At 50.7% G+C, this 17487-nt stretch overlaps 2 protein-coding genes and 1 long non-coding RNA gene across 8 annotated transcripts in view; 2 read left to right on the forward strand and 1 right to left on the reverse strand.

Moving 5' to 3' along the window:
* Positions 1 to 64: 64 nt before the first annotated feature.
* Positions 65 to 14327, reverse strand: Mrps18a (mitochondrial ribosomal protein S18A). 4 transcript variants are annotated; one of them, XM_005389786.1, is made up of 7 exons: positions 14208 to 14327; positions 7356 to 7387; positions 5172 to 5279; positions 3124 to 3247; positions 2975 to 3044; positions 1627 to 1747; positions 592 to 679 (listed from the first exon to the last, which is right to left on the reverse strand). In XM_005389786.1, the coding sequence occupies exons 1-6, from the start codon at positions 14317 to 14319 to the stop codon at positions 1633 to 1635; spliced, it is 561 nt and encodes a 186-aa protein (XP_005389843.1). In that variant the 5' UTR covers positions 14320 to 14327; the 3' UTR covers positions 592 to 679; positions 1627 to 1632. The 4 variants fall into 4 exon arrangements, with proteins under 4 accessions (XP_005389842.1, XP_005389843.1, XP_013372401.1 ...); XM_013516947.1 differs by lacking the exon at positions 1627 to 1747 and adding an exon at positions 2072 to 2250 and having other exon boundaries at positions 595 to 679; XM_013516948.1 differs by lacking the exon at positions 592 to 679 and adding an exon at positions 2072 to 2250 and having other exon boundaries at positions 1687 to 1747.
* Positions 2592 to 7349, forward strand: LOC106149110. 2 transcript variants are annotated; one of them, XM_013516946.1, is made up of 3 exons: positions 2592 to 2879; positions 4319 to 4480; positions 6680 to 7349. In XM_013516946.1, exons 1-3 carry the CDS (start codon positions 2739 to 2741, stop codon positions 6764 to 6766), a joined length of 390 nt encoding a protein of 129 aa, XP_013372400.1. In that variant the 5' UTR covers positions 2592 to 2738; the 3' UTR covers positions 6767 to 7349. The 2 variants fall into 2 exon arrangements, with proteins under 2 accessions (XP_013372400.1, XP_013372399.1); XM_013516945.1 differs by lacking the exon at positions 6680 to 7349 and having other exon boundaries at positions 4319 to 5156.
* Positions 14328 to 14641: 314 nt separating the features above from the next.
* Positions 14642 to 17487, forward strand: part of LOC102013759 — a 6608-nt gene continuing 3762 nt past the window's right edge. Inside the window, exon 1 of one of the 2 annotated variants that reach the window (XR_261869.1) lies at positions 14642 to 14739. This is a non-coding gene — a long non-coding RNA (uncharacterized LOC102013759). Of the gene's footprint in view, positions 14740 to 14943; positions 15043 to 17487 lie in introns of those variants that run through there. The other variant, XR_001235074.1, reaches the window with a different exon arrangement.

The following is a 17487-nucleotide window of genomic DNA, read 5'->3' on the forward strand; positions in this document are numbered from 1 at the left end:
TTCCACCTCCCTCTGGTGTCCAGGCTGCAAGGAGAGGTCCCCTGGGCCAGGAAACCTATTTCCAAAGCAGTGGCCAAGAAATGTAATACGGTAACGGAGACACTGCTACGGAAGACAATGGTGGGAGGTGACAGCCAGGGACTCGTGAGGATGGCTGCTTCTGAGGCTCAGATGAGAGTGACGTGTGGACCATGCAGCTCTTGCACCTCCCTCCTACAGCCCCAAGACTAGAGCACAGTGCTGTTCTTGGCAGCGGGAACCGTGTGGCAGACTTTCCCAGTGGTACCCAGGGCCCCTACCTCCCCAGCAGAGAGCACACCGTCAGCGGGAAGGCCGTGAGCCTGGCTGATGAATGACAATCCTTAGAGTGAAACTGTCCCTAGTACTGGGCATAGCCCACAGCCGTCAGGCCACCACCGTTGCTGTGTGAGGCCCAGGCACTGAAATGGTCCTACTGTCCCCTGTGCCGCGGGTGCTGGAGGGGGCCAGGCTGGCCTGGTGGGGCAGTCAGGAGGTGCTTGGGCCAGGTGTGAGTCAGTGGTACAGCTTCCAAGGCCGGCTGGAGTAGCAGATGTTGTCCTTCAGGAGTGGTGACCCCACAGCCATGCGCACCTTGTCCCAGCGGTGGCCTTTTTTATAGATGGGCTTGACAGAGCGTGGAGACCAGCGGGTGAGGTAGCTATCGAGAAAGCACAGGAAGTGGTGATGAGCACTGGGCACTGTCCCCAAGGCCATGCCAGCCTCTCCCCAGCGGTCCTTTCTCAAAGCACCCTGGGAATGACTACAACGTCTTATGATAGATACTGGCACTGCCAGGTGTGGCCAGTTTGGGTGGCCCAGAGCTCCTCTGATCTTTTGTCAGGGCTCATGTGTGAGTGGCCTTGGCTGGAGCAGGGATGGGAGCATCGATGCCCGGAAGCCTCCCCCGACCGCCTCCGCTTGCTCTGCCACCCGGCCTTTAGGACCCTTTCAGGCACAGGCTGACCCAGGATGAGGAACAGCTGGTGTGGCCTCAGCCCAGGGAGGTTCTGGGAACAGGAGGGGTGGGAAAGGTGGTGGCCGCCCATGGCCCTCTGGCCTCCTTTGGGGATGACCAGAGCCTTGCCAGTTCCTGGAAACATGGGGTTTCCTCTGTCCAGAACGAGACCTGGTTCCTGTCCAGAAAGGCCCACCCTCATCCTACAAGCACAGCCGTGACAAGGCCAGAAACCCCTATGGCCCGCTCCAGGTCGGGCTCTCCCTGGCACCCCTGGAGACCCTCAGATGAAAAGTTTTTTAAGAAACAAATAACCTTGGCTGAACCATTTTGGATGAAAAAATGAAAAATGGTTGCTGATTTATGCATTTCAGCAGGGCTACTCTGACCTCAGTCCTCTGCTCTAGCCCTGTGCCTCATGTGCCAGTAGGGAGGGGAGGTCATGTACATGCCTGGACAGTGGTGTCCCCGCCGGGGTGCTGACTGTGCAGGCCTGGTCCTGGGACTGCATGTTTCATGGTCATCATTTTGGGGCAAAGGAAAGGGACCACCTGATGGCCACTGTGGAGTGTGAGGACATGGGGCAGGCCGTGTAAAGAGGGCGCTCATTGGGATTCCAAGAGGACCCCAAGGCAACCCGGCACTCCTACCTTCAGCTATCCTCTCCCAGCCTGGGGGAATCTGGGGCATCTGGGGGAAGCGGGGCTTCGGGGCCTTGTGGAGCAGCTGCTGATAGGGCTCCCTGGGACACACAGAGGCTCTTTGTCCCACCTATGGGGACAAAGCAGGGCCTGGGTTAGTGCATGGTGCTCAGGGACCTCGGGGAAGCAGAGTCCTAAGAAGGAATTGCTTCCTTGGCAGCCAGGACCCCTCCCTCAGAGTGGCCTTTTGCAGCCCAGGACCTCACACATCATCAATCCTCTGTCACATTAAAGGACACCGGACGCATGGGAAGGAACTGCCTGGGCCTCCAAGACTGTGGGCAGGTTGTATGGTGTCCTTGGACCTGCTAAGTGCCCTAATAGTTGAGAAGGGATTGGGCCCCCAAAAGGCTGTAGCCCAGCGGGGAGCCCCAGGGGGAAAGAGGTTACCTGCCCTTCATGCTAGCAGCTGGTCCCACTCATGACGGGGGCACAGGTGGAGCTGGGCACAGGGGGCAAAGGGTCAGATGCGCACTCCACCCCACAGCCAGGAAATGGCCCAGAAGCTCAGCCTCAGCCACCTTCAGCTCCTCCTCACTCCAGGGGCGGTGGGAGGGAATAGAGGAGGGCGGGCTGTTGGGAGGGAACACAGGACCCTCAAGTCAACGTTCCAGATGCAGCTTTATGCCAAATGGGGCACATCACAGACCGAAGGGCCCAAGCGTGGGGAGATCACGTGGGAGAAGAGGAATAGGCACAGCACCGCCTGACGGTCAGGCCAAGGACCCTTTCACTGAAGGGGGCCACCAGGCTTAGGTGGGGGGCTGGCTGATCCCAGGGTCTATAAACCCGAGGACCTCTTGAGCTGACACAGGAAGTGGTGAAGACCACCAATTGCATGCCTCTGGGGAGCAGCACTTGGGATCCAGGCTATGGGGATGCTGGCCTAACGTTGTGCAGTGCATGACTTACACTGCTGTACACAGTGGTCCTACCCCTGAGGCCTCACTCCCGTTTCTGAGGCCTCACTCTGTCCTGTAATAACCCCAGGGCTGGAGAGAGCTGGAGGACTGAGTTTGCAGAAGTTTTCTGACATCCCCATAGCAACCCTGTGTGAGGTCATGCACAGAGGCTTAGCACATTCTTGTGCCCAATCAGCAGGCCTCCCTATGCTCTTCACCAGTGTCCAGGCCAACAGGGCAGGACAGGAGAAGGGCTGGGGCCAGCATGGAAGGCGGCAGAGGCACCATAGCCGTGCCATGGTGGGTGTGATGGGGGCAGGGGGCTTGAGCGGGCGGGGTGCACGTGGCTCTGAGCTGCAGCCAGCAGCTCCTGTGGGGTATGTAGCGCTGCTTACCGGTTCAGCTTGGGCTTGCTCTTCGGGACAAACCCTTCGGGAAGCTGAGGCCTGTGATTCGGGAGCAGACCTGGGGAGGAAGAATGCAGGGTGGCTGCCGCAGTGTGGAGGCTGGGGAGCCCGGAGTGTCGGGGCCACGCCTATCCTACCTGCTCGGTGGGCCATCTTCACACACTCCTCCACCTTGCGGTGCTCCTCCACGCACAGTCCTGTCACACTCCGGGGCAGCATGCCGCCGTGGGGCCGCAGGAACTGGCTGAGCAACAGAACATCCTGGGGGACCGTAGGCAGCGGCTGTGAGTCCGGCGATCGGCTCCCCGCAGAGCTGTGCCCTCTTTCTGCCCCCTCTACTCCAACACAGTTAACCCCACTCAGAGGGCCCTGCCGGCCCCCCTACTAGACTTGGAGACAAGATGCTCTGGAAGGGCCAGTCTTCCCTGCACTGGCACGTCCTGCTGGTGGCAGGACAGGTGTTCCTGGAGGGGAGGCCGTGTCAGCACCCACAGCTCAGGCCCAGCACAACCAGGTGGCCCTCCTGTGAGCCCCTGAAGTGGGAGAGGGCCCAGATGCCAAGTAGGGGGCCCCATGGGAGGTGAGCCCTCCAAGTAGGAGGCCCATCCTCTACATCCCCGTGAGCAGATGGGAATGGGTTCCTGGGCTTCCTCTGGGCCATCGCAAGCCCAAAGGCTGCTTGTGGTGGGTGAAGGAGAGGACCACAGAGCCGAGGAGAGAGGGAAGCCATCTCTGCCTTCCCTCTCCCAGATCAGCCTCAGGGTACAGCTATCCCCGGAGGACCTGGGCCCCCATTCTCACCGCTCTAAGCTTTGGGATCAGATGGGAAGAGCCAGGGTTGGTCTAACACAGGGCTCATAAATGGGGCATTGGCTGCCAGGCAACAGGGGACAAAGGAGACCAACCCCAGCTTTTACCTGACAGGGGAAGAGGTGCCCTCTGCACATAGAGCCACAGCATTTCCTGCAGGTGCTGGCAGGAAGAGCACCCCAAGTGGTTGGACAGGCATGAGTTCATCTCCCTATCAGCAGCTGGATTCCAAGCAGGCCCACATCCCACTGCCATGTCACCAGGCTGGCACAGTCACTGGCATTAAAGGCCTGGGGCAGGGTCACTGCCCCTCCCTCCACCCTGCGTGACCTGAGGTCAAGCTGTCTGCCTGTGGTCATCCCATCCTGCAAAGGGGCACAGGGACAGCTTGCAGGTCAAACTGGTCCATGCCAGAGCTGCCTATAGCCCCAAAATAGAGCACTTAACATCACCAGAGCGAGCCTGGAGGGGCAGATGCGGTCTCTGGGCTGCATCCTAGCCCAGCCCTCTGCATCTCTACAGGGGCCAGCAACCCTGGCTCTGCCTGGCTTCTACCGGATGATTTGTATCCTAGCGGGGTGGCCTGAGCAGCTCATTGCTTCTGCAGGCCTCAGTACCCTCATCTGTGAAACGAGGACGGAAAAATCCCTCCTTCGTGGGCTCTCAAGGACACTAAATGACAAGGTGAGGGTGCCCATAAAGGACCTGGCACAGGGCACACAGTCGCGACCCCTGGGCACTGCTCCCCATCTTCTTCCAGGAGTGGCTACTCCAGCTCTGGGGCAATCAAGGGCTCTGAGGCTCCAGTATGGAGAGAGAGTAATGTGTTCCCAGGGTAGTGAGAACTCGAGCTGCCCCATCAGAGAGGGGGGAACCAAGCCCAGGCCTGATTGCATCCCTGGAGAACCCAACCTCAGTGCTCTGAGGCGCAACCGGCCCATGAACCCGGTCAGTGGCTACCAGCTCTGCCTGCAGTCACGGGACCCTGCTAGAATCACGGGGAGCTTCCAGCGGTGCCCAGCCCCACTCCCAGGAGGTTGTCTGTTGCAGTTGTCTGAGCTGGAGCTGGGGCAGCTTTCCTTTTCTACAGTACTCGGCACTGAGCTAAATCCCCAGCCCTTTTTGAGACAGGATCGCACTAAGTTTCCCAGGCTTGGCTCAAATTTATGACCCTCCTACCTCAGCCTCTGAGTGCTGGGCTTACAGGGTTGGGGCACTAGGTCTGAAAGCTCCTCAGGTGATTCTCATGTGTAGCCAGGGCTGAGCCACTGGACAAATGCTGCCATCTTGGTGGCTCTGTGAGAAGCAGCAGTGATGAAGAGGGAGGACCCGGACCTTGGTAACACATGGGCTACACGCATCTGTGCGGACTCACCTCATAGCTGTACTTGTGCTTTAGGTTCCAGCGGCAGATGGGGCACTGGCCTGTGGGATTAGGGGGATTTGGACTCTCTTTGGGTGTCGCTACGATGCGGGCTTCGATCTAGGAGGCAGAGAAAGAGCTGGTGTGAGGGTCAGGGCCAGCACCACCACTTGAGGTGGCCACAGGGATGTGGCTTGGTGGCCTTCAGGGCTGGAGGAAATGATCTGAACGTAATACTGGGCTGGGCGGGAGGGAAGGGTTTGCTGTATCAATGGCTGAGTGTCACCTTTCCTTCTTCAATCAAGCAAGTCCAACAGGGCCTCCTGTTTCCTCCCTGCCTCTGGGGACAAGTACTAATGCACTCGGTTTCAGGTGGTGCAGGAACCAACAGTCCCAAGGAAGTCACCCTCCTGTCCCAGTGTCCTCCCTGGGCGAGACCACAGTTTCTAGCTTTATGCCAGTGGGTCTCAACCAGAGGTGATTTTTCTCTTCAGGGGACATCTGGGGACACCTGATGGTCATGCCGGGGAGAGGGGTGCTACTGGCATCCAGCAGGGACACTATTTGTACAGGGTGGCCGCACAAGGAGTTCTCCAGATGGCTCCAGATAGTGCTGATGGGAGAAGGCCATATGGGCCGGTACCTGTTCGCGCTGTTCTGGGAACAAAAACACAGACGGTAGACATATTCCTGGTCTGCCTCACTGCTTTTACCATTCTGGATGCCGCCTTTGGAACCCACTGAGGCCACATAGGAAATGACCTCTGCATTGTGCTGTGGCCTGTGACACAGCCTTGGGACAACTCTGTGGTGTAAATCATGGGTCTGGGTGTTGGCACTGGGGGCTGGGTCAGGTCTGAGCTCTGCAGGGCAGCAGCAACGTCCCAGGGGGCAGGGGCAGGAAGCCTGCTCGGCTGTGCTGGACACTGCTGACCACCTTCCTGCGGTGGCGTCCACAGCTGCTGGAAAAGGAGCACTGCGTGTTGGAGAGAACTCACAGGTGCACGGTGAACCCCAGGGGAGGGGGCACTGCAGTGGCCGGGGACAGCACCAACATCTACCGACTCCCTGTTACAGGCCTAACTCTTCACTAAGAACAGGCCAGACATCATTTCCTTTCACTCCCACAACTTCTGTGCAGGTGCCTGGCCTTATTTACAGAGGACAGTAATAGCCAAAGTCGGCTATCTCTCCAGGCAAGGATGGCTCTCCAGGGCTGCAGTGCCCCCTCATACATCCCCAAGGAGCAGACTCATGTCCCACAGGAAAAGCACTCTACACTCAAGCCACAGGCCTCTGTCCTGCATGGACTCATAGGGCCAATGCTCATTCTGGCTTTTAATAATGGAACCAGAAGACATGCCCTAAGGGAATGGGGCCCCTGGAAGTCAGAATGGCATGAGGCTAATTAATGGGAGGCCGAGGGAGTACCCTGACCCGAAGGGCTCACCCAGAGAAGGGACTCCTCAGGGAGCACTGGGTTCCTGCCTGCCGGAAGGTTAAATCCCTGACCCACACAGAAGTTACAGAGGGCTCCGGAGTGGCGGAGGATTTCTCGGCAGCACGGCAGGCCACGTGAAAACGACGCTGTCTTGCAAGGATTATAGGATAAGCTAGACCCCATGACTCCCAGAGGAAAGGAGGTAAGGGGGCCCGGGGAGGGAGAGCAGTGCGAGGAGGTGGGGAGTCGCTCTGGTTTTCTTCCCAGCAGACAAGCCAGGGCGCTTACTAGTGTGGCCAGGGCTGGAGGTTACCTTTTGAAGGTGTCACTTAAGGAGTAGCTTAGTTACTCTGAGCAGAAACAAGGGACCCTAGTGCTGAGTCAACTTACTCTGGCTCTCTAGCCTATTTCACTGCCTTAGTTTCCCCTTTGGGAGATGGATTTATCATTTGCCAGAGAATATATTAGCAAAGCCCCCTGAGACCTCGTCATGCCATAGGTCACTTTAATCATAATGGATTCTTCGGCCCAGGCAGAGTAACTGTTCCTGATTGACCACACTACAGCACACAGCTTGAAAAATAGTACACTGAGGGAGCGGAGCCAGGAGCCAGGAGCCAGGAGCCAGGAGCCAGGAGCCAGGAGCCAGGAGCCAGGAGCCAGGAGCCTGGTGTGGGCCTCTGCCTCCCTCCGAGGAGCAGACAGGCAGCTCCAAGAGCTGAGAAGTTCCGAGAGGCCAACACAATGATACTTACTATAGTTGTCTTCCCTTCCTGGGTCTCCACCACTGTGGAGACAAAGGGTAAAAATCATGTCAGCTCAAAAACACAGGCAGAAACAAGGAACCTTCAGGCTGCACTCTCCCACCACCCGCACCAGGGACAAGAGCGTGCAGGGTCGCTCCCACCCCTCATGCCAAGACTGCACCCTGGACGCTGGTGGGGAGACCCTGAATGCTTGGTAGGGTTAGGGGTCTCTACATGTTTTTGCCTTCATGAGCTGAGACTCATCTTGGGTCTGTCCGAAAGAACTCACAAGATCCTGCCCCACCGCGGCTGGTGAGAAGGACCTGAAAATTGGCAGGGGATGGCAGTGGAAAGACTTTTCAAAAGTACCCTTTGCAGTGTCCCTTCACAGAACTAGAGCTGGCTCTGACTGAGAAGGGCCTCATTCTAAAACACAGCACTGAGCTAACGGTGGCCCCACAGCAGCGCATCCATGAGGTGAGTTCGCTGCTAAAATGCAGCCCCAGAGTCCTGTGCTCATTCTGCAGGAAGGCCTGGGGTTATAGCTCAGGGTGGAGCGCCTGCTAGGCTCGCCCCAGGCCCTGCTTCTCACACACATCTGCAAGAAGACAGCTGTGGGAGTTCACACCTCTGCTCTGCTCTTCTCTACCCTTCTCCTGTGGGCCCCACATTGCTGTGCAGGCTAGAGAGGTGACAGAAGGGAAGGACTGCAATGCCACTCCAAGCTGGGAGTGGCTCCTTCAGCCTGGGCTTGCTGAGGTCTGGGGAGTGGGAGAGAACCTGAGGCAAGATAGCCGAACACAACCGCCCGGCTGTGCGCATTTCCTATACCTAGTGAGGACGTACAGCTACACTGCCGAGAGCAAGCCAAAGGCAGAACCAAGCTAACGGCCCACGTTGAAGATTCTCTCCTGTTCTAGTGTCCTTAGACAGAGAGAAGCCACAGCGGTTAGCACAGAAACTGGCACGTAGCAAATGCTCAATAAATGTTAGCTATTTTTAGGGCGTGGAATACTTCCACAGTCACCTCCTCACCACTAAGTACTGCAGGAGAACACTTGGCTCACACAGGTCGCAAACTGTCACGATACAAAAACCCTATTTAAATAGCAGCTTGGTTACCACGATTTTACTCAGCACTGGACAAGGCAAGACACAGACCAGAAAGAGCCTACGGTCCTGCACTGTGAGACTCAGTGAACACTGTAGGCCATTCCCTAGGCCAACGTCCACCGGTGTACACAGCGCCAGGGATCACAGGAGGCACCAGACAGCTCTGTGTGCATGCGTGAGACACCCACAGGGTTGTACTGCTTCTTATCCCTCACGGAGTAGGTGCTTTTGATTTCTTCTGTCTATGTGCATTTTCTCCAGTTTCTAAAATAAACATATATTGCTTTTGCAATATAAAATAAACAATACAAAGAGAAGGGTTTGTCTAAGGAGAAAAGAGAAATCTAACCCAGCCAGAGGCCCACAGCAGCATCTGTGATCACTGAGCTCTGTGACCGACACCTAATTGGACACAGACTGCTTGGAATTGGTCCCCGTTTGTTTGCTGGGCAATCCATTCATTACTCCAAAACACCAACCTGAGAGCCCCTCAGTGTCCAACTCCAGACATACAAAGCAGAAATAAGGGCCAGCAAGGCCCAGAGGCTTCCTCTAGAGAACACTGTGGTCACTAACCAATTCACAGGCAAGCTAGGTTCCTCCGCATAAAAGAAACTGCGTCACCCCACACACGGATCCACTTGTACAGAACAGAGACCAACCCAAGAACGGGATGTGGGTGAGACTCAACCTGGTGGGCAGCACAGCTGCAGAGGGGAGGGAAGGTCACTGCTGTGTGTCAGTCTGCAGACACAGCCTGGGGTGACATGGGGGTAGAAGGAGGGCATATTCCCAGCCCAGCCGGGCTCCAGGTACTCCAGAAACTGCAAATCTGCAAAAACCATGCTGGGAAAGGGCCTGAGGTTGAGCAAGTCTGATCACTGCCAGGTAGGGGGAAAGTTGCTGAGAAGCCCCAAGGAAATAAAAGCAGAGAGACATTCTGGGACTAGTGGAGTCAGCGAAGAACAATGCCCCAAAACAGAGAATAAACATGTGGTTCCCTTCTCCGGGCAGGCACTTGGGTCCTAACCATGAGGTAAACAAGTCTAACAAAACACACATCACTCTCGGCAAGGACCCAAGCCCTGAAGTCATCCCACTGGCCCCTGGAGCAGAGATCAAAGCCCGTGGCAAGCTTCACTGTTCACAGCTCTCCATGCACAACTGGGAGCCAGGCCTTGCTAGGAGCCAGTGGGTAAAACAATAGGCAGATGCTTATCTAAGGGACAATTTGTCAAACCAGAGAAATGACCTGAGAACTCACATGAGACAGAGACTGCACAAGACTGATCACTGACTGCTGATCTGGGTGGTGTCTGCAGGGGAAGAAGGCACGGCTGGAGCCCAGTGAGGCCCTTAGTAGATTTTAAGCCTCTGGAAACAGGAGATAGGAATCAAAATAGTATTGATTTTCAGTGTGCATTGAAAAACATGTCAAAACCAAACAAAACCTGAGATCCATTTTGTCCCTGGCTTCCACTCTATTCAAGAGAAGTGGGGGTTGCTAAGAAAAGCTGGACCAAGAGATTTAGGCACTAACAGAAAACTTGTTTAGGAAAAGATGAAATCACCCTGTGCTCTGAGATACAGCGGTATCAAGTAAACTAAGCAAAGAGATGAAGCAGTTTTCTAAACTCAAGCTAAGAGCCAAAATCTTTCAGGACAGCACTTCTCATACACATAAAATAATCTGTCCCAAATGAGGCAACACATTCGCTGAGCGCCCATGGGGTATACAACTTGGCTCTACCCACCATGGGGAGTTACAACAGAACAGAAAGGCACGGTCTTTGCCCCACAGGAGGAAAGGAAGCTAAACCAAGCATGGGAACTTCACCATAATCAAGCCCATGCCTCGTAAAGAGGTCCTCTGAGTACTTCAGTAAATACTGGCCTAGGACGGAGTCCAAGATAACGGAACTGTATGAGTCTGGAGCAAACAACATCTTGGTGAAATTGCAATGAACAAAGAAGACCTTGATGACTACATAAACACACATGTAGTGGGCTGCAGCTGTATAACGCCCAATTGCTTAGTAAGGGGAGGGAGGAAAGACCAATGAGGAGTGCAGGCCGCTGCTGCACACAGCACCCAAAGAAACCCAGATCTTTGTTGGAAAGATCTGCGGAAGGCAGGTCCTAAGCAGTGGATGAAGGAATGAATAAATTGAAGGCTAGAAGGCACCCTGGCAGTCTTATGTCAGGCCAAGGAGCAGAGTGCCCTCCTTGGGATGGATGTAGGCCAGCACTTTTGGCCAATCGCTGCTTTTCTCAAACAACTTCCTGCCTCAAGCATAGTTCCCCTAGTCCCTCTTTAATTCTATCACTAATGTTTTCTAGTTCTCTTATCACCTTGCCTTCTTTTCCCTTGGACCCCAGAGGGACTAGCCCTCTGCCCTAGGCTTCAGAGCAAGGAGTCATTACTCCTCAAAAAAAAAATCTCTTTCCATCAGCATGTTCCTCTGGACAATCCAACCCCAACCCCACCCCGGTACTAGGGACTGAACCCAGGGCCTACAGCATGCTAGGCAAGCACTCCACCGCTGAGCTACCTTCCCAGCCCTCTTAATGTTGAGACAGGGCCTCAATAAGTTGCCCAGGCTGGCCTTAAACTTGTGATCTTCTTGCCTGAGATTATCAAGTAGCTAGGATTACAGATGTGCACCCCACACCCTGAATTCTTTGAAGCATTTATCTTGCTCATTTCTTCCTCAAAGCTTTTAGCTATAGAGCTGCCTACCCTCCTAGCATATCCTTGTGTGTGAGATATCAGGTCCAGAGTCCCCTTAGCTAACTGGAAGAAATGAAGCCAATTCCCTTTGGTTTCTTCTCATTTCATTGCACTCCGCTGAAAGTATCTCATCGATCATGACTGTCAATTCATATAATCCTATGTTTATGTTTTCTTTTTAAAATACATTTCATTCAAAGAAGTTCTAAGTGATAATGCAGGGATAGCATCTAACACAATCTTTGCTAAATCTGTCAGTGCCAACCATGAAGGCACCAAATGGTTTTCAGTAAGTTAACTGGTAAGAACTTTCAGGAACGAGGAAGCCACAGGGAGGCCCTGCCGGGAAGCAGCAAGGTGAAGTTCCTGGGGAAGCATGAAAAGTGCTGGCTCTGCTCCCAACTCCATCACCTATAACTGATGTTGAGGAAGTCACAGCGAACCTTTGGAACTGGCTTCTTCAACTGTGAAAGTAAGATGACTGAACAAATGTATGTGGAAAACCTAGCACATAACTTACCGCATTTTTGTCCCCCTCCAGTCTTGATTCTCCCATAAAAATCTTTTTTTGATTCTGTGTGTCCCTCTTGTCAAACTTTAGACCAGGCTTTCTCAACAGCAGCAGCAGGACTGATATTTTGGGTCACATGGCTCTTTGTTGTGGGGAGCTATCCGGTGTGTTGCAAGACATTTTGTAGGATCCCGGGTCTCATCGCAGCAGATGCCAGTAATACCAGTTATGACAACCAAAAATGTATCCAGACACTGCCAAATGTTTCCCGGGGGACAAAGCTGCCCCAGGTTGAGAACTGCTGCTGCAGACTGCAAGTCTTCACAGACAGGAACACTGGTGCTCAGTCCCATGGTCTCTGATTAAAATTATAGTTTTATTTTTGAAAAGCAACACTTGACTATTCTCAGCAAGAGGCCTAGCTTCCTTTCCACAACTTTAAATTCTATGTGTATAATATTATTATTCAGATGTCAAATATACCAGCTGGGACCAATGCAACTTAGCTATATGTGTAATGCTTCATACTTCAGAAATGATAAATCATCAAAAGGAAGTTCTTTTTTCCTCCCATTTAGAGACTTTGAAGACAGGTGATTCCCAAAATACAAACTAGGACAGTGTCTTCATGTAACATCACATCAATTCAATCTAACATTTAAGAGTGACAGTGACAAATAAGCAGAAGAGCTACTAACAGTAAGCATTTATGGAAAAGTGGGCTTTAAAAACTCATGAGCTGAGTGTGGTGGCACACACTTGTAATCCTAGCACTCAGGAGGCTGAGGCAGGAGGATGGCCATGAGTTCAAGGCCAGCCTGAGCTACATAGTGAGTTCAAGGCCAGTCTGAACTACACAGCAAGACCCTGTCTCAAACAAAACAAAACAAAGCAACAAAAACCTCACATGATTATACAGTCTCTCATTGCACAAACTCTCCAATTAAAAATTTTTCTTGTCTAACCTCAAATTCATATCTTACACTGCCAAATAAAACAACAACCAACCAACCAAAAAAAAAAAAAAAAAAAAAAAAACCAAAACAAAACCTATTCTTTTGTGTTTCTTCTGGGAATATAGCAAAGAACTTTTAATTTTGAATTTCATATAAGACATATGCAATTTATAGCTATTAGTATTTGATACTTGGCAGATACCCTTAAAAATATTATGAGCCAGGACTAATTTTGCAGCATGAGAATACATGAAATATCTTATCCAAGTCCTTTCTGTCATAAGCATGATCTCTGGTGTCTTTTTAAAATTAATGGATTAGCCCAACATTAAGGAGACAGTATCCTGACTTTTTCCCCTACCAATTTTTCTATCTTCCCTTCATAGCTGAATTCTTCAAGCATGCCTGGTACTACTGTTTCTCCAACTATCTCTTTGATTTCTCCAAACTAACGTCCTTGTGCCGCTCTACTGAAACTGCTGTTTGAAAGCTAAAAATTGAGACCTCTTCTGAGACAAACTTCACCGTCCCTTCATAGGCTCTTCCTTTTGGACTTTTCTGTCCTTTTTGACAACAACGCTCTTTTTTTCACTGGCTAACTCTCAGCTTTAGCAGATATACTGGCTGTCCAATACTATACCAGAATCTTTTAAAAAACCGTATCACTTCTTTTGCACATCACTCATTTTTTCCTGCTTCCGAGTACACAAAGGCAGGCCACACACTCCTAAAAGGCCTTTTCATTCTCTGCCAAATTCCATCCTTCTCTAAGAAACATTCTCAACAAAAACGTCCAACTAGGGTTGCTACTTCCCTAACTGAATCTCCTTACACTTTATCATGTAAATGCATAATTCACATTTACTGGCGTGCATACATATTATCGTATTAGAACCCAAGCTTCTCGGGAAAAGGGCTATTTTCTGTCTTCAAAATCTTGTCATAGCTTGAAGCACAGTACTTGGCCCTCTGCAGCCTCTCAGCTGAGGTTAGTATCAAGCTACTCTTCAAGACAGTATTAACGCAGAGCAGCATCTGCCTCTGCTACAACTTTTCAACAGCTTTACACCCTGGCCTTCAACTCTCAGGGGGACTAGCGGTTCGGGCAGAAAAGCACCATCAAATCACAGCATTTTCAAAAGAGAAACTGCAAAGGGATGCTCTAGGGCAGGTATCCAGATTCCTTCTTTTACGGGCCAGGGAGGTTTTAACGAAGGAGGCAGCGATTCGGAGAATATGGAAAAAATGAACATGCAGCCTCTTACTGAAAACTCCCGAGGTCTGAAGCTGAGGGTTTCTCTATCCCCGCTGAGTAACTAACTAGGCCTTTCTCTTTGTCCCACTCCACTTCCCGAGGACACTACCAAGGGACAGGAGTTCAAGTAACACAACTAAGAGTCTGAATAGGGCGGCGGGGGTTGGGGGGGCAGCACCTCCGCTGTTTCAGAATCGCCGGACGAAAACGAAGGGAGGGAAGCAGCAGGGCTGACGCGAACACTCGCTGCCGCTCTCGATTTCGAAATGGGAGGTCTCTGGGCTCCGGAACTCACCTTCCCTGAACCCGCGAGCTGGTAGCCGAGCCCAGCTGGTTACGGCTGGGCGCCCCAGGAGCCCTCGGAACAGCTGCCCGCAGCCGGACACCAGCGCCATGAGGGCCGCCATTTTGGAACCCGCCGTAACCTCAATTGCACTTCCGCTTCCGGGGCGTTGCGCGCGCAGCAGCAGCGGTAGGGCAGGGTCTGGGGCTCCGTCCCTGCGGGCTCTTCCGTCGCTCTCTCCCTTAACTGATTTGGGGAAGAGGAGAGAGGAAGGCGTCTGTGTCAAGTCTTCTTTCCGTTCCGAGGGTCTAGGAGTGGTCTCCTAGGATCTTGCAGTCCTCAGACCCCAGTCTCTAAGGTTGCTTTGGTTTCCTGGAAGTCTCTCTTGGTAGTCAAGTACATCAACCCCCACCTTTTTTTTTTTTTTTTTAAGATAGGCTTCCTCTTCTGGCCAAGAGAGCTGTGGATTTTCAGCTTCTGTGACTGGACCTAGTCTTGTACAGGAGGGGATGAAATGATTAGAGAGTCTGGCGCTGAGTAACAGGTATCAGACCTGGGATAAAATTAGCAAGTCCTTTCTTCTCTTCGATCCTCCTCTTTAGTTACCGTGTAGGTGATCCTCCCTCCTTCCGGCAAGCTAGACAAGCGCTTACCACCGAGCTATAGGCCCAGGTCCTTTTAAAATTTTTTATTTTGAAACAGGGCCTTACTGAGTTACTAAGTTACCCAGAATTCCTTAAACTTTTGATCCTCCTGCCTCGGCCTCCCTGAACGCTGGGATTGCAGGTGTGTGCAACACCATGCCTGTCCTTATTTCGTAAAACTCACTTGAAACTTCATTTCCAAGGTAAACCCGGATTGCTCTGCATACCTCTCCAACTTAGTATTGATACAGTTGCAGTTTTACATTTGTTTCGTGTAATATGTATCCCTCCGCCAGCTGTGAATGCTCCAGCAAGGCAGAAGCTTTATTTGTTCACTCTCATATCGCTAGCACTTAGCATAGTGCCTGACACATAGTAACAGTGAAATATATACTTGTGGAACAAATAGAAACTATTTTATAGGGTTGTGAAGATTACATGAGATAAAACAAATGCTAAATTAAATATAAGCTGCTTAATAGGGCAGTTCTAGAGATAGCACTTTTTACAAGTTTGACATACCAAAAGTATAATGCAACCACTAGTCTTTCCTCAGATTTGTAGGACATAACAGTATGTTCCTCTGGAGCTGCATAAGAAATGAAAAGAATTCACAGCTCAGTTCTTTAATGAGGTGGTAAAATATTTTTTTCCATCCTGAGTAGTAAACCTAAAGGGAGATTTTTCTAGTTATTTTACTCTGATTCATAGATGACAAAATCCAGGCTCATTAAATGGCACAGCATATTTGATGAAGAGAGAAGCAGCCCACCATCTGATACCCTCCTCATGTGCAGGGGGATGAAGAGTAGTTATGCATGGGGAGCTTGAGTGGCATCGACAGATAGGGAGAGCAAGAGAACTGTGGCATCCATCTACCACAGAACGCTGCAATCAGCAAAGGCAGCCCTGTTGAAGGGAAAAATTGAAACAAAGGTCAGTCAAGGTGGGAAAGACTGTCACATGAAGTAGGAGTAGAGCAGAGGGCCTGGGGGCAGGGGTAGGGCAAGGTGTCATAGCTGAGATCAGCAAAGTTGTATTTTTTTGGCTTTTTGAGACAGGGTCTCACTATGCAGTTCAGGCTGGCCTTGCGCTCATTTTGGAGCCCAGGCTGGTCTCGAACTCACAGTGATCCTCCTGCCTCAGCCTCCTGAGGGCTGGCATTATAGGCGTGCCACACCCTGCCTTATCAGGAAAGTTTTGACTCTCCCTATAGCTTCCACTTTTCTTCTGTGTAATGATTTTTGAGCCACACCCACTTTCCTATTGCATTCTTTTTCTTCACCCATCCCTACCTTATGGGGACCTAGTAAAAGCCAGGACTGTAACAGAGCCTCACCTAGCGCTTGTTTTGAACATAGTGTGCTAAAGCATTCAAGTACCAGCCCTCTCCTCATTATCTTATCCTAACATCATAATCATATATTTTTTGTGTGTGTGTCTTTTTGAGACAGGGTCTCACTACGTAGTTCAGGCTGGCTTTGAACTCACTTTGTAGCCCAGGCTGGTCTTGAACTCACAATGATCCTCCTGCCTCAGCCTCCCAAGTGCTGGGATTACAGGTGTGTGACACCACTCCTGGCTCATAATCATATTTTATTTTATTTTATTTTTGTCTTTTTTGAGACAGGGTCTTGATATACAGTGCAGGCTGGCTTTGAACTCACTTTGTAGCCCAAGTTGGTCTCAAACTTGCAGTGATCTTCCTGTGTCAGCATCCTAAGTGCTGGCATTACAGGTGTGTACCAGCACACCTAGCTCAAATTTTATTTAAAAAAAACCCAACATATATTTTCTACAATGACAGGTAATGTGATCATTGTAGAAAAAAGAAACAATAGATAACATAATAAGAAAATAAATACCTTCCACAATCCAGAGATAAGTATTATTTGCATTTAACCAAATGAAATAATACTGTACATATTGTTTTGAAATAGCTTGTTTCCCTAAGTTCATTTATTATTAGTCCTGACATGAAAAAAATTCTGAGACCAGATTTTGCTCAAGAGAATAGCATTAAAAGACACACATCTCTGTATTAAAGGTGGTCATTATCCTGTCATCTAACACCAGAAATGACTTTTTCCTGCATTTGAACTTTTATAATATTCTGTGAATATGCCACATTTAAAAAAATGAAATTTGAACCATTTCCTTTTGGGACTGTAATAAGTAGTGCTGGGTGAATGTGACTTTTGGTGAACCCAAGAACAAACTTCTTGCAGGTGGCTATCTGACAGTGGAAGGTCGGCGTATTCACAGTTTTAGTAGATCCTGCCAACAGTTTCCCAGAGTGATTGTACCAGTCTACTATGGTACCAGCTGTGTCTGAGTGTTTTAGTTGCTCTACAATCTTATCAGAATTTGATATTTTTGTACTTTTTGTCTTGCTATTCTGGTTGGTGTGTAGCAGGATTCCATTGTGTATCTAGTTTGCATTTCTCTGATGCCTAATGAAGATAAATACTTTTCATAAGTTTCCAGGCCATGTAGATACCCTCTTCTGTAAAATCTCAGTCAAGATTTTGGACCATTTTATTTTGGGTTGCCTGTTTTTTCTTGTTGATTAAAGTTCTTTGTATATTCTATACACTTGTCCCTTTTTGTTTTTTTTTATTTTTTATTTTTATTTTAAAGAGTAAAAG

Source organism: Chinchilla lanigera, unplaced genomic scaffold (genome assembly GCF_000276665.1).
Source record: "Chinchilla lanigera isolate Chin_1 unplaced genomic scaffold, ChiLan1.0 scaffold00036, whole genome shotgun sequence".
NCBI lineage: Eukaryota > Metazoa > Chordata > Mammalia > Rodentia > Chinchillidae > Chinchilla > Chinchilla lanigera.